General features: G+C 39.2%; 1 protein-coding gene across 1 annotated transcript in view; it reads left to right on the forward strand.

Moving 5' to 3' along the window:
* The first annotated feature begins 1,072 nt into the window (after nucleotides 1–1,072).
* Nucleotides 1,073–15,561, forward strand: part of SAMTOR (S-adenosylmethionine sensor upstream of mTORC1) — a 75,973-nt gene continuing 61,484 nt past the window's right edge. Inside the window, exon 1 of the mRNA XM_068973457.1 lies at nucleotides 1,073–1,232. Within this exon, the coding sequence (XP_068829558.1) occupies nucleotides 1,073–1,232 (160 nt within the window). The remainder of the gene's footprint in view (nucleotides 1,233–15,561) is intronic.

Genomic DNA, 15,561 nt, shown 5'->3' on the forward strand with positions numbered 1-15,561 from the left:
ACACCCAGGCCACCACAGACGTTCTCAAGGGCATCTGTAATGGACTCTCTAGCTTTCCTTTCCCCTCTTCCATCTTACATGGCTTTTTATTGCCCCTCTCCTTTCCCCGGTTCCCATGATTTTCTGCCCAACTCTAGCACTAGAGGCATCATTCACTGCTGGCTCTTGAATTAAACAGTGCTTGGGCTTTCCAGGTAGCACAGTGGTGAAGAATACGCCTGCCAATACCAAAGACTTAGGTTCGATCCCTGGGTTGGGAAAATCCCCTGAGGTAGGAAACGGCAACCCACTCCAGCATTCTTGCCTGGAAAATTCCATGGACAGAGGAGCCTGACGGGCTATATAGTCCATAGGGTCGCAAGGAGCCGGGCACAACTCAGGACGCACACACTTGGTAGCCAGACCTCATTTTGTGCCCACCAAACCATCCATGCCTGGGTTCCTTAAAATGTAAAATTCTCGTGTTCCCAAGTCATCTAAATGCTTCTCAGGGCCACGCAGCTAAAGGGAACCTACAACTGACAAGGTGAAGCTGAGGCTCAGATAGAGGACCCTGACTGCATCACACCAGAATGTAACTCTCAGGAGGGGAAATGGCTGGAAGACGTGAGAAAGCTGGGCGGTAGCAAAGATGCCCAACCTAAGTAAACTCAGTCGCGCAAGCGCATGGCTTGCAGCGCGTCTCCCGTGGCCTCATCACAGCGCCTGCGCACAGGATCCCTGGAGCGGCGGGGAAGGGAGAGGAGCTGGCGGGCCTAGAGCTCGCACTGTCTCAGCAACCTCAGCCTGCAAGCCCCGCCTCCTTCAGCTGCTCGCCTTCCCAAACAAGCGGGTGCGGCCTAGCGCTTTCCGTCTATTGGCCTTTGGCCTTTTCCGTTTCCGCCCAGCCCTCCAGAGTCCACCAATCAGCTTGTGCGCTTGAGTAAGTGGCCACCTCCTAGGCAGCCGCTTTGACTCCTCTGCCTCCTCCCGCTGCTGCCTCCGCTGCTGCCTCCTCCTTCCCCACCTCCTCCGTCAGGCGGGCGTCTGCGGGGGCCCGAGGGGCGGCGGCGGCGGCGGCGGCAGCAGCGATATGGAGCCGGGGCCCGGCGGCCGAAGCGCTGCTCGTGAGCACGGGGCCGGACCCGTGAGCACTCCGCCGCCTAGGGAGCAGGAGCGGAAGCTGGAGCAGGAGAAGCTCTCCGGGGTGGTAAAGAGCGTCCACCGGCGGCTCCGCAAGAAGTACCGGGAAGGTAAACAGCGAACGGAGCGGGGGGAAGGGGAGGCCTCGTCGCCCCCGGCCCCTTGTCAACCTCTCCCCTCCCCCAAGGGGCCACCATTACAACCTGAAGGAGCTGCACGTCAGCCCCTGCCAGGGCCGCTCTCCCAGGCCAGGACGCCCCCTTCTCGGTCGAGCCCTCGGTTCGGCTTCAGGCGCCCTCCTCCCGCCCCCTTTTCTTCGAGGGCCCTTCAGGAGAGTTCCAGGCCTGTGGAGGAGCCGAGTCCCCACCTCTCCCATCCCCTGTCCCCAGCCTGGGTGCTGACATTGTCACCCCACAGGAGAACCCAGACCCTCACACAGGAGGTGGCGGTCTATCGTTACGAGAGACTAGAAGCTCAAACACGAAGTCAGATAGAAATTCATTCGAGAAAGATGAACTGGAAGAAGCGCGAGTTGACCACCCTGCGCTTTGATCAGCCTGTTTGATTTGTTACCGCGTTTGACCCCCTTCTTACTACCTCATTCCTGCGGGTTTAGCCCGGGCCGGAGCTTCCTCGCATTGGCTTCCAGGGCTGCGAAGTCAGCAGGCCTTTTAGCTGACTGGACTTCACCTAAGGGGGAGGGGCTCCATCCTTGCCACCCCCGGCCGCCCCCCCCCTTCCACCCCGTTCTTTAAATGCTGGATCTTAGTGTTTATTTAGGCGGGAGAGAAAGAGATCTGGGGCAGATTCTTAAAATATTCTTTAGATATGAATAGTATGTAACGACTAAGCCTCCTAAGGGTACCCCGCGAAACAGCCATCGCTGGGAACCCCTCTTACGGAAGATCTTGAGCAAAGGAGAAGCCATAGTAGCTTTTGCTTGGGCCTGAGAACTGTTTATAGTTGGGGTCTACAGTTATATTTGGTGTTTTAAAATACAAGCTTTTTTACAGAACTATTTTATAAGAAACTGACAGTGAAAATTCCCAGTTTTTTCATGTGCTCAGGAGACATTTCTTCTAAAGATCAAAACGAGGGATAATTTTTTTCTTGCTTTCTTCTGGCTTTAGCTTAATTGCACGTAGAGAAGTCGGCAGTCTTCTAGTGGTTGTCTTATACTTGGTTAAGCTTGGATTAAAAGCGAAATTATGACAGTGGGAAGGAACAGATAGCTAAGATAATGTTACTTTTGAGTTACAAACACTTTTCAATTACTCTGGAAGAGTAAAACTAAGTATCTTTTGTTCTTTTGAATGTAGGTGATGTGTTTCATTTTTCAAACTTTTAAGTTTTTTTCCCCTTGACAACTCAAGGCTCTTATTTTTTAATAGCTGCTTAAATAGTAATCCTAAAAAATAACCTATAGTTATTGTTTAATAGTTAGCAATAGAGACTTATCAGGCATATTGAGACATTGAAATTTTTTTCAAGAATGCTTTAACCCCAACCCACAATTTATTCAGTAATGAGTAGTTACTATAGCAACGATTGCATCATTCTTGATATTGAGAGAATGCACTTACATAATGGCATTCAGTAGGTTCTTGTGTTATTTGGAAAAATGAGGAAATAAATGGACACACTTTATCGTGTATTTTGTACAAACTTAAGTATTTCTTTTTAAAGAAAAAAATGGATAGCATATAATTCAATTTCCATTTTTACCTTTTTATAATAATTTGATTATTCATTATTAATTCATTCAAAAATTAGGTGTCATCGTGTCTGCTGTTTATTCTTAGTTCCTGCATGTTGAAGCATGTGTTTAAGCCTGAATATTAACCAAGGGAACGCTTGTTTATAAGGAGAATTAGTATTTGGAAGTTACCAGAGCTAGGATAGATACATGTAGTTCATAAGTAAATGATACAGTTTGCTTTAGGGCAGGTAAAGTCCTGGCAGTCTGTAAGCATATGAATGAGACTGTTCTTTAGGTGTTTTAATGCCCTGAATTCCACCAATGATCTAGACTTCTCTGGGTTTTAATGATATACAAAGCCCCATCAGTGAACTAGCAAAGTAAAAGGTCCTAAAAAGCATGCCCCTTTCTATCTTTATTTCTGACATGTAGGTCAAGAATTGTGATTTGACAAAAATCTGTGAAAGCACCACCTGAAAAAGTCTGATTTTTCATATAATAATACCAAAGAATTAGTGCTTTATTAATTTAATGCTTTACTTTGAGGTCTTACTGTCATTAAAGTGTCATTTGCAGGTCTTCTCTGGTTATAATATAATAATACAAATGGTGCTAGGTCAGGTTACAAAGGCCTATTTAATCAGTAACATGCCTGTACTGTAATACCAATAATTATGGAAACTGTACTCCTTTTATAACAATATTCCTATCAAAAAATACAGTGAAAATTCCAGCATAGAATCTTTGAATGTTAAACTAGAAGGAACTTTAGTGATTCCCAAACATGAATAACCAGTAAACTCATATGGGTGCCTTTTAGAAAATTACTCCATTCCACCTCAGATGTACAGTTTCAGAACCCCTGTCAATGGTGCTTAGAAATTTGTCAGCCAGATTTTCAAGTGATAATCTAAATGACTTCCTTCGTTTTTATACATGAGTGAGCTGAGTCCTAAAACTAGTAAAATAACTTGCTTGAAATTTGGATAGTTCATCATTAGCACCAAACATATTTTATGAGATTCTAACAGATTTTATGAGATTAATGCCCACCCCCCAACCCAGTTCAAAGCCTAATGGTGTCTCCAGATTTTCTTGGAGTGAGAGGGAAAATGAGAAGCAGGAAGTAGCCCTAGAATTTGTGTTGGGTAAAAGGATGTAAATTGATGAGAATGGGGCAGTCCCTGGAATAATAAGTATGATTTGCTGAGTTAGAGCTATGTGAAGCATGGGTTTCTTCTGGAGTGACAGCAGAGAAGAAAATAAATTGGGATACAATGAAGGAAGAGGCAAAAACATTCTCTAGATAGTAAAAGACAGGAGTGAGACCTGGATAATGAGTGTAGTGTTGGATAATACAGTTTTCCCTTTGCTTATCTTTGATAGTGGAATTGAAAATGAAAGAATAATATTGAAATTGAAAATGAAGGAATAATATTGAAAATAAGGTTGGTAGAAAAAAGTTTCTCTCCACCTTTCCCAGTGCATTTGTGCAAACTGATGCTTGTTGTGGCAATGAGCAGGCTTGGGGTTGGGGGTTGTGGATAAGATTGTGAAGCCTAGCAGTTAAGTTTAATGCACTCTTTTAACACTTTTCCTCTCTCTACTCCATTTTACTGCCTGTCCTCTGTCAGCACTTAGAGATCCTTTGCCTATTTGTATGAGTAAAGTGAGAATTGGAGATAAAGGTCAGTATTCCAGGCAGTGCTGATATCTGAAGTAGTTACCAAAAGGAAATGGTCAGGAAATGTTTAGCAATGGAGATGAGAAGGAGTGTTTCTGGTGTCAGTCATTTATAGATAAAGGATTGAGTTTATATAAATGGAAACCTTTATTTTTTTTAACCTATTTTGTGAATGTCTTTAGCAGTTTTCATCAATTTAATTGTCTCTGAATTTACTTTTTCTGCATGCCAGAACAGGTTAAAACAGTTTGTCACATAGACCCGTGCAGATTATCAATCAGAAAAAAGTTAAAATGCATGTTAACCTGTTAACAATGATATTCTCAAAACATAGGTTAATGAGTGATCTTTATTATACTTTCCTACATTTAAAAAAATCAGTGTTACTAGTAGCAGTGATAATATTTTAAAAGTAGTTAGAATAAATAGGTTACTGATACTGAAACAGAAAAGAAGAACACAGAATAGGTTGATTTTGTAGACTTAAGTCAGGAAAAAAAATTGTGTTACAAAGGTTAACAGCTCTGAGCAGCATTTTAAGAGTCAGCTACTAAATAGCCTAGTATAGATGTTCAATTCTTATTGATTATTCAAATTATTCTCCTTGTTTAAGACAAAGGGTACTGCAACAGCAGTTTAGGATAAGCTGCTCATTTGTGATTGATTTTTCCTTAGCATACAGCTAAAACAAGAGAATTGTAGGGGGAAGGGAAAAACCTTTGAATTAGAAATAATTTTAAACTAAAATCAAAAGGTCTAAAAGTGAAAGAATAAATGTATTGTTAGTGCTTTTTCATGAAACAAAGTTTTGAAATTACTTTTAAAATTAGAATAACAGACTGTGTTTTTAGTTGCACTTTCCTAATTTTTTTCTCCTTTAGGGGCTTTCAATACTGCTTTAAATTACTGACCAACTCTTTGACCCCAAGACACTTTAACAGATTCCCTTTGTTTTACTTTTTTTTTTTTTTTAAATGAAGTGACGTTTAACTCTTTTTTTCTTCACGTGTTCTTTTCTGATTCTGATACAGAATCTGAAAGCCCTGTTTTTTAGTGATGGAATCTTTGCTCAATCACCAAATGAGTAAGTTGAAAACTGTCCACAGAACAGAGACTCTCCTAGTTGCGCTAGGAGAGTTTGAACTGCATTTCTAGCAGGGAAAGAAAAATGGAAAAAAAAAAACAGTAATCGGTAACACTGGAAGATAAAGGGAACATGGATAAACTCAGTGAGGGACACATAGTAACTATTTGATTTTGTTATTTTTAGTCACCTTGTAGTAAGGTATCTTTTTAGGAAATTTTTACATTTTAAAAGATACAGTAAAAATCAACAGTATTGGTATACATCCTTTGATTTTTGGGGAAAAAAATGTAACAACAAATGCAGTGGGTATCAACCTTGATCCTACATTAGTATCGCCTGTGGAACTTTGTGGAGCACAGGCATCTGTATTATTTTAAAACTCTGTAGATTAGACAGTGGGCAAAGGAGTTGAACACCTAGCTAAAGTACAATAGACTGAAGTAGGAAGGAATCTAGATGAAAATAAGCTAGGAGACTGACACCAATGTATTTTTTAAAGGTTAATAATAGTATAAGTAAAAGTAGTGTTCATGAAAATAGAGAAAGATAAGTCAAATACTTTTTGAAAGTCAGAGTGAACAGTTTTAGTGAAAGTAAAGGGAAGAGTCAATGATGATGCCAAGATTTCTTGCCTGGAAAAATGTAAATAGCCATTTCCAGCCAGTTTAGAAATGTGTGTGTTGAGATGGAGGCATGGAGAAAAGAGTAGATAGGCACGTTGGCTTGTCATATGGTAATGGTAATGATTTAATTCAGATGTATCCCTTGGTAGTAAAGGATTGGAAGCCCTCTGTTAAAGTTTTGAGGGCAGATGAACAGGCCAATGGAGTGATGATAATGTATAACGGAGGATAGACTCTTGGAAGATACCAGTAGTATCTTACTGGGTTTACGTAAGTAAGTATGCTCCTTTATGCTCCCAAGATACCATTACCTTTCCTTTATTGCAGTTATCACTTGCGGCATGCTCAGTTGTGTCCAACTCTTTTGCGACCCCGTGGACTGTAGCGATCCCTTTGTCCATGGGATTTCCTGGGTAAGAATACTGGAGCAGGTTGCCATTTCCTCCTCCAGGGGAATCTTCCTGACCCAGGGATCAAACCCACGTCTCCTGCATCTCCTTGCATTGGCAGGTGGATTCTTTACCACTAAACCACTTGGGAAGCCAATAGTTAGCACTTACCAGTTCAGTTATCTGTCTTTCCCACTAAATTTAGTTCCTTGAGTAGGAGTCTGCCTTTTTATCTTTGTGTCCCTAGTATCTAGCACCTTGCCTTGTAGATTTAAGGCACACACACAAAAGAAGGAAGCTGGTATAGAATATATCCATGTGGTTTGAATCTAATCTTTTTATATTCATAATTTTTAAATTTTAATTTTCAGTACAGAATTTTTGTAATGAATTTATGGTCATATCTTAAATGAGTGTATTAGATTAATTTAGCCTTTTGAAATGGTCCATATTGTCAACATCAGTCCACTTTTTAAATTAAAACTGTCAGTAGTGAGTATAGGTTAAAAAAATTTTTTTCTCAAAAAATGTGAACTAATAAGGATGTTGTGTGTGGTGTAAGTGTCTCTGTGTGTGTTGGTATGATAATAATTTTGTATATGTCTTTGTATTTATTTATATACTCTAACTTCACACACAAAATTTTTCAACCCCAATATTCACTTCCCAAATTTTTGAGGTGAAGTTTGTGCTGGTTTTAAAATCTAAACATCTGAGAACCACTGATGTAAACTGTACTCATTTATTGTGCTTTATGTGTAGAATCACTGATGCTCATTGCACAAGTTATTTTAGAACCCCATGCATTTACAGGGACATCTGAGTATTACTTATTTATACAGAAATTCCTCTATTTATATGGAAATTCCTATTCCCAGTTACATAAAAATTAAGTCCCAGAAGATTCTCCATAAGTCCTTTGTTTACACTAAACAAGATCTGTGTGGTGATATGCATTTAGGTAAAGTTGTTTCACAGGGCAATAACAGATACTGATTCTAACTTTTCTTGATTCTTTCCATCTCTTGTATAGGGTGTATTCAGAGTTTTACAGTTTGAATTAACTTTTCATCATAAATATGTTTGCAATAAGAAACAGAAAATGCACCATGGGTCAGATTATATTTATAAATGTAAACGTTTATCCGTGCAGTGTTTTGTTTTTGAATTAAATTTGTCTCTTCAGTTTGCCCCAAGCCTCAGTTGCTCTATATATTTTTTCACCAGGCTTTTGAGTTTACAGTCTTGCCATAAACCCTTGGTTTTAAGCCATGACTGCACAGTGGATTCATCTGGGGAGCAGTAAAATAAATGACCAGTTCCCACTTCAGACCAATCAAATGATATGTCCAGGTGAAACCATTGTGCAGCCAGAGTTGAAATCGCTGCCAGGAATCTAACAAATAATGCAGTTGGAGAGGCTAAATCACCACCACCCAGAGACTAAGTAATTGCATTTGACTGACAAAAGACCATTTGTGTGTGGCTAGTAGAGTCAGTGTACTTTGCTTCAGTGCAAAGCTTTGTTCATATCCATGAAAGTTCATAAATTAGAAACTCATTATGGGAAGCAAGGTGGTACAGTGGTCAGGAGCATGGACTTTGGCACTTGACTGCCAGGTTCGATGTGTATCTTTGAGAGGGTTACTTAATCTTTCTGTACTTCAGTTTCCTTATCTGTAAAGTAAAATATCTGTCAAAATGGATTGGTGTTAGAATTAAATGAGTTAATATTTGTAAGGTACTTAAACGGTATCTGGCATATAGAAAGCATTATTTGTGTTAAATACATACTTTTAAAAATAAAAGGTGTAATTGTTACTACCACTTGAATGCATTTAGGGGTATTGAAGATTGAATGGTTCCTGGAATTAATTTCTAGACTGTTCTATAGTGTCTTTCTTCTTCAGTATTAGGATTGCTGAAGCTTTTGTTCTTTATCTTTTTTTTTTTTTTGCCCCCTTTGCTTCTTATATTTCTGTTAATAACATTGTATATGAAAGATCCAACCTTTTTAACACATTAGAATATTGGATTTTCCCCTTATCCGAGAAATGACTAGTAGCAGCACGTTAGGTGTATATGCAAGTTTTTCAGGTGGTTCGTTTGATTCTCAGGAACACATCAACATCAAACATCTTAGATGTTTTTGTGCCATCTTTAGGTTTGCTACTATATAAAATGCTCAGAAATACTGAGAAAGCTGGTCTGTGTGTGGTTTAACTATGTTTGTAAATAATCTGTTCCTGATCACTTTGTTTTAATGTCTTGGAAAGACTGCTGAACTTGTTTCCACCTGGTCGTGAGTTTTTCGGCTTACTTCATTTATTCTGTTTACCGTCCGTCGTGACCTACTCTTTGCGATCCCATGAACTGTAGCCTGGCTCCTCTGTCCATGGAATTCTCCAGGCGAGAACACCAGAGTGGGTAGCCATTCCCTTCTCCAGGGGATCTTCCCAACCTGGGAATTGAACCCAGGTCTCCCGCATTGCGGGCCGATCCTTTACTATCTGAACCACCAGGGAGGATCCAGTGGGAGGGAGGTAAACCCTCTTGAAGAATATGGGAATTCTTTTATGTTTTGAAAGAAAGAAATTTTCTATTCTAGATGGCATGAGAGAAGTTAATTCAGAAAGAAGGAATAGTATCCATTCTAAAGAGAAGGTGTAGAGATTCCATTGGTTCACTCAAGTTTGGACCTGTAATCTAACTGTTCTTGAGGTTATTGAGTAAGAGCAAAAAGAGATGACTTTTTAGCTTCTTATTCTTGGTTCTTACAAAGATCGTTGCTATCAAAGTAATAATATCTTAAACTAATCTGAAAATTACTTAAAATGGAATTCTTTTTTTTTTCAAATATCAAGCTGGAATCAAGATTGCTGGGAGAAATATCAATAACCTCAGATATACAAATGACACCACCCTTATGGCAGAAAGTGAAGAGAAACTAAAAAGCCTCTTGATGAAAGTGAAAGAGGAGAGTGAAAAAGTTGGCTTAAAGCTCAACATTCAGAAAACGAACATCATGGCATCTGGTTCCCATCACTCCATGGGAAATAGATGGGGAAACAGTGGAAACAGTGTCAGACTTTATTTTGGGGGGCTCCAAAATCACTGCAGATGGTGACTGCAGCCATGAAATCAAAAGACGCTTACTCCTTGGAAGGAGAGTTATGACCAACTAGATAGCATATTAAAAAGCAGAGATATTACTTTGCCAACAAAGGTCCGTCTAGTCAAGGCTGTGGTTTTCCCAGTGGTCATGTATGGATGTGAGAGTTGGACTGTGAAGAAAGCTGAGCGCTGAAGAATTGATGCTTTTGAACTGTGGTGTTGGAGAAGACTCTTGAGAGTCCCTTGGACTGCAAGGAGATCCAGCCAGTCCATCCTAAAGGAGATCAGTTCTGGGTGTTCATTGGAAGGACTGATGCTGATGCTGAAACTCCAATACTCTGGCCACCTCATGCGAAGAGTTGACTTGTTGGAAAAGACTGATGCTGGGAGGGATTGGGGGCAGGAGGAGAAGGGGACGACAGAGGATGAGATGGCTGGATGGCATCACCGACTCGATGCACATGAGTTTGGGTGAACTCCGGGAATTGGTGATGGACAGGGAGGCCTGGCGTGCTGCGATTCATGGGGTCGCAAAGAGTCAGACACAACTGAGGAACTGAACTGACTGAACTGATGACATATTTATTTAATAACTGAAAGGTTGCACCTTTTGACCTTCTTCACCTATTTTGCCTACTCCCCAACCCCTTTCCCTTGGGAACTACCAGTCAGTTATCTGCATCTATGAGCTTTTTTTTTCCTTCTTATATTCCATGGAACTCTGTCTTTTAATCCACTAATGAATGTACTATTTTTTCCTAGTTACTGTCTTTTCATTGGAAGTAACTTATATTGAATATTCTTTAGTTGTGGCATAGGCTTGCTTATGAAGGTGAGTTTAGTCAATAATTACAATTTAATCTTGAGAGTAAGACCAAGTTTCAGAGTAATTTGATTCATTGATTTTCATGCTGAATTTGGTTTCACAACTTTAAGTTGGCATCACTTGTGTTTTGAATCATTAATTAGTTTTTTAATTAGTGTTTTTAAAAGTCTAAATGTAAAGAAAGAATATGATAAATAGTCCTGTTAATGCAAACTTTATTTTAGAATTTTATGAGACAATCATGGGACTTTAAAAATTTGGCAGAGCTTTAACTTGATCTTAAAATGATGTATTTAAACAAATGAATACTGATGTCTTCTCTACATTTATTATTTTAGTCTGACTAGAAAATGTTTATTAATGATTAATTTCAGGTTAGGCTGCAGAACATCTAAATATAATTTTTGAATTGCCCAGATTTCTCTGTGCAATTCTTCCCTTTCCTTCCCTCCCCTCTTCTCTCTCTCTCTCTCTCCTTTTATAGATGCCTATAAGAAATAAGAAAATAGGTTATTAATCACAATGATTTTGAGTTGTCACAAGTGCCAGTATATAAAAATCATTATAAGACTAATTATTAATTACTCAAAGGCACTGATTGATTGAACTTAAATAAAATACTTAAGCATTTCTTGTTGAGTAGATCTTTGACACAGACCTCAGGAAGTTCTTCATTCTTGATTTACCTTTTGATAAAGAAATATTATCCTTTTAAATAAGATCATCTTTTAAGTCCAGTTGACGTAATGACTAAAAGGTAGCAATAACAACAAAAAATCCTCAGAACTGAGCTTCACCATACTTCTCTGCATATGCAGCTCACTGGTCAACCTTAACTTTTTTTGACTTTTAGAACACAAATCATAAATTATTTTGAAAATATACTACTTAAAACATAAACAGCATCATTTTGAATGGTGTAAAAACAAAACAGTGGACTGTTGTGAAAAACATGGGATTGTCCCATTCTGTTTTTAATAAATTAATTTATTTTAAAAATAAGTTTTCATGGGTATTCTGGAAAGTGGAATTTTCTAGTAACTGAAGGCTATGTTTTTTGTTCAACTTTGTAACCACCAGACATGCAGCATAGTGTCATACCTAGTAGTTGGGGTTTGACAACTTGAATAAATACATGATTTAAAACTTCTGGGTCTGAAATGGCTTATGTGAACCATAGGGAATATGTCAGGTTTATATCTCTATGAGAACAGATACCACATTTTATTACATGTCTTCTTCCTTTTGTTTGATGCCAGTGCTTGCTCATTAACTTTATTATTCTCTGTAGTATTAAACATAGAGTACTTTTTCAGCAAATCTGGTAAAGAAAATGAAAATTATGTACAATTGCATTTAGTCTTGGTTATATTTTAAATGTACTATTAATCATGTTAGTCTCAGTATCAACATACTTGGAGAATCTGGAGACTCTTAAATGTTAGTGAAAACATTAAATTGAAGTTTGCAAACAGTTAGAGTTTATAGGCTTACAGACAAATTTGAATCCTTCCTCAAAATTTTAGTAGAGCAAATATTAATTGTAAGCCTTAAAACTTCATAAAAAGTTGTCAGCATTTAAGAGAATTTTGAATATAGTTTCACAGTATACAATGACATAGTAAGGACTCAGAGAATTTATAGTAGTTGCCTTTGGTGGCTTAGGAGTGTAACATAACATTGGTCCTCAGGTGTGATGGTCAGATACTGTGAGCTCAGAGGGACTAGCCCTGACAGAATCCCCATTTAAATGCTGCTTTCTTTTCAGCTTTTTCCAAAACTGCTGGAGCCCACTGAGGGCATCCCCTTTTTCAGTGCCTTAGTGTAGAGTAGAAGTACAGATTGTTAGCAACTCTTAATTAATGGGGGATAGTAACTGTAAAATGAATGCTCTAGCCTCCCATCCCTTGGGTGCACAATTCCAGAGGCACACTCTATGCTTCCATGTTGTCCAAAGCAGCAGCCTCAACTATGCATCCTTGCATTAGCATTTTCTCCTCCCTTAACTTGTTCTCCCCAACTCCCTCACTCCGGTCTCCTAGGGCTCCCTTAGTTGTACCTTCTGTAGAATCTAAACTAAGTCTTGAAAAAAGGAAATCTTTTTAAGTTAAACATAGGTTTTCCCAAAAATATATGATTATAGAACCTTTGTTTGAATGACTTCTATTACCAGAAAATATAGTAAGTTTATGTATTTACTTGTAATATGTACATTACATAGGACAGTGAAACTTACATGTTCAAACAAAAGGGTCTTTTAGAATGGATAATTGTTGTTTAGTTGATAAGTCAAGTCTGACTCTTTGGAACCCATGGCAGCATGCCAGGCTTCCCTATTCTTCACCATCTCCTGAGTTTGCTCAAACTTAGATCCATTGAGTCAGTGATGCTATCTAACCATCTCATCCTCTGCTGCTCCCTTCTCCTTTTGCCTTCAATCTTTCCCAGCATCAGAGGCTTTTCCAATGAATTGGCTCATCGCATCAGGTGGCCAAAGTATTAGAGCTTCAGCTTCAGCATCAGTCTTTTCAATGAGTATTCAGGATTGATTTCCTTTAGGATTGACTGGTTTGATCTCTTTGCTGTCCAAGGAACTCTCAAGAGTCTTCTCCAGCACCAAGGTTCAAAAGCATTAATTCTTCAGTGCTCAGCCTTCTTTATGGTCCAGCTCTTACATCCATACGTGACTAATGGAAAAACCATAGCTTTGACTATATGGACTTTTGTCGGCAAAGCGATGTCTTTACTTTTAAATATACTCTCTGGTGTTGTCATAGCTTTCCTTCCAAGAAGCAAGCATCTTCTAATTTCATGGCTACAGTCACTATCTGCGTTGATTTTGGAGCCCAAGAAGAGAAAATCCATCACTGCTTCCACTTTTTCCCCTTATATTTGGCGTGAAGTGATGGGACCAGATGCCATGATCTTAGTTTTTTGAATGTTGAGTTTTAAGCCAGCTTTTTCACTCTCTTCTTTCACCCTCATCAAGAGGCTCTTTAGTTCCTCTTCATTTTCTGCCATTAGAGTGGTATCATCTGCATATCTGAGGTGGTTGACATTTCTCCCAGGAGTCTTGATTCCAGCTTGTAACTTGTCCAACCCGGCATTTTGCATGATGTACTCTGCATATAAGTTAAATAAACAGGGTGAGAATATACAGCCTTGCTGTACTCCTTTCCCAGTTTTGAACCAGTCAGTTGTTCCATGTCCAGTTCTAAGTGTTGCTTCTTGATCCACTTTCAGATTTCTCAGGAGACAGGTAAAATGGTCTGGTATTCCCATCTCTTAAAGAATTTTCCACAGTTTGTTGTGATCCACACAATCAAAGGCTTTCACGCAGTCCATGAAGCAGAAGTAGATGTCTTTCTGGAATTGACTTGCTTTCTCTATGATCCAGTGAATGTTGGTAATTTGACCTCTGGTACCTCTGCCTTTTGTAAATCCAGCTTTTATATCTGAAAGTTCTTGGTTCAAGTACTGCTAAAGCCTAACTTGAAGGATTTTGAACATAAGCTTACTAGCATGGAAGTGAACACAATTGTCTAGTGGTTTGTACATTCTTTGGCACTACCCTTCTTTGGGATTGGGGTGAAAACTGACCTTTTCCAGTCCTGGGGCCACTGCTGGGTTTTCCGAATTTGCTGACGTTGAGTGCAATACTCTAACAGCATCATCTTTTAGGATTTGAAATAGCTCAGTTGGAATTTCATCACCTCTACTAGCTTTGTTCATAGTAATATTTCCTAAGGCCTACTTGACTCTACACTCCAGGATGTCTGGCTCTAGGTGAGTTGACCACACTATCGTGGTTATCCAGGTCACTAAGACCTTTTTGGTACAGTTCGGTGTATTCTTGCCACCTCTTCTTAATCTCTCCTGGATCTGTTTAGTCCTTATTGTTTCTGTCCTTTATTGTGCCCATCCTTGCATGAACTGTTCCTTTGATACCTCCAGTTATCTTGAAAAGATCTCTTGTCTTTCCCATTCTGTTGTTTTCCTCTATTTCTTTGCATTTTTCATTGAAGAAGGCTTTCTTATCTCTTCTTGCTATTGTGTGGAACTCTGCATTCAGTTGAATATATCTTTCCCTTTCTCCCTTGCTTTTTGCTTCTCTTTCTCTTCAGCTATTTGTAAGGCTGCCTCAGACAACCACTGTGCCCTCTAGCATTTCTTTTTCTTTGGTATGGTTTTGGTCACTGTCTCCTATACAGTGTTATGAACCTCTGTCCATAGTTCTTCAGGCACTCTGTCTACCAGATCTAATCTCTTGAATCTATTTGTCACCTCCACTGTTTCATCATAAGGGATTTGATTTAGGCCATATCTGAATGGCCTAATGGTTTTCCCCACTTTCTTTAGTTTAAGCCTGAATTCTGCTATAAAGAGCTAATTATCTGAGCCACAGTCAGCTCCAGGTCTTTTTTTTTGCTGACTGTATGGAGCTTCTCCATCTTCGGCTGCAAAGAATGTAATCAGTCTGGTTTCAGTATTGTCCATTTGGTCATGTCCACATGTAGAGTTGTCTCTTGTGTTATTGAAAAAGAATTGACAATATCCATTTCAAGTAATGATAAAGCATCTTGAAAATGATTCTGTACCTTAATGAACCATTTGGCATTAAATCTGATGAGTAAAGTCAGGAATAGTTTTATGAACATAATAGATAATATTGAAGAATCATTAATCAGTGTATTTGTTTCAAAGACTGTACTTCCTGTAGTCCTACTTAGAGACTTAATAAGTACATCTGAAAGATGTTACTAAAACTGGAGAGTTTTTCTTTGAGAATTTAGAAAAGTTTGTTTGCCTGCTTGTTTCTAATGGCCAGTTTTTGCCAGTTTGTTATATAACAAATTGAGGGCCCTATTACTATACAAGTATTGTTTCTGCTGCTGCTGCTGCTGCTGCTAAGTCACGTCAGTCATGTCCGACTCTGTGTGACCCCATAGACGGCAGCCCACCAGGCTCCTCCATCCCTGGGATTCTCCAGGCAAGAACACTGGAGTGGGTTGCCATT

Source organism: Capricornis sumatraensis, chromosome 5 (assembly GCF_032405125.1).
Source record: "Capricornis sumatraensis isolate serow.1 chromosome 5, serow.2, whole genome shotgun sequence".
Taxonomy (NCBI): domain Eukaryota; kingdom Metazoa; phylum Chordata; class Mammalia; order Artiodactyla; family Bovidae; genus Capricornis; species Capricornis sumatraensis.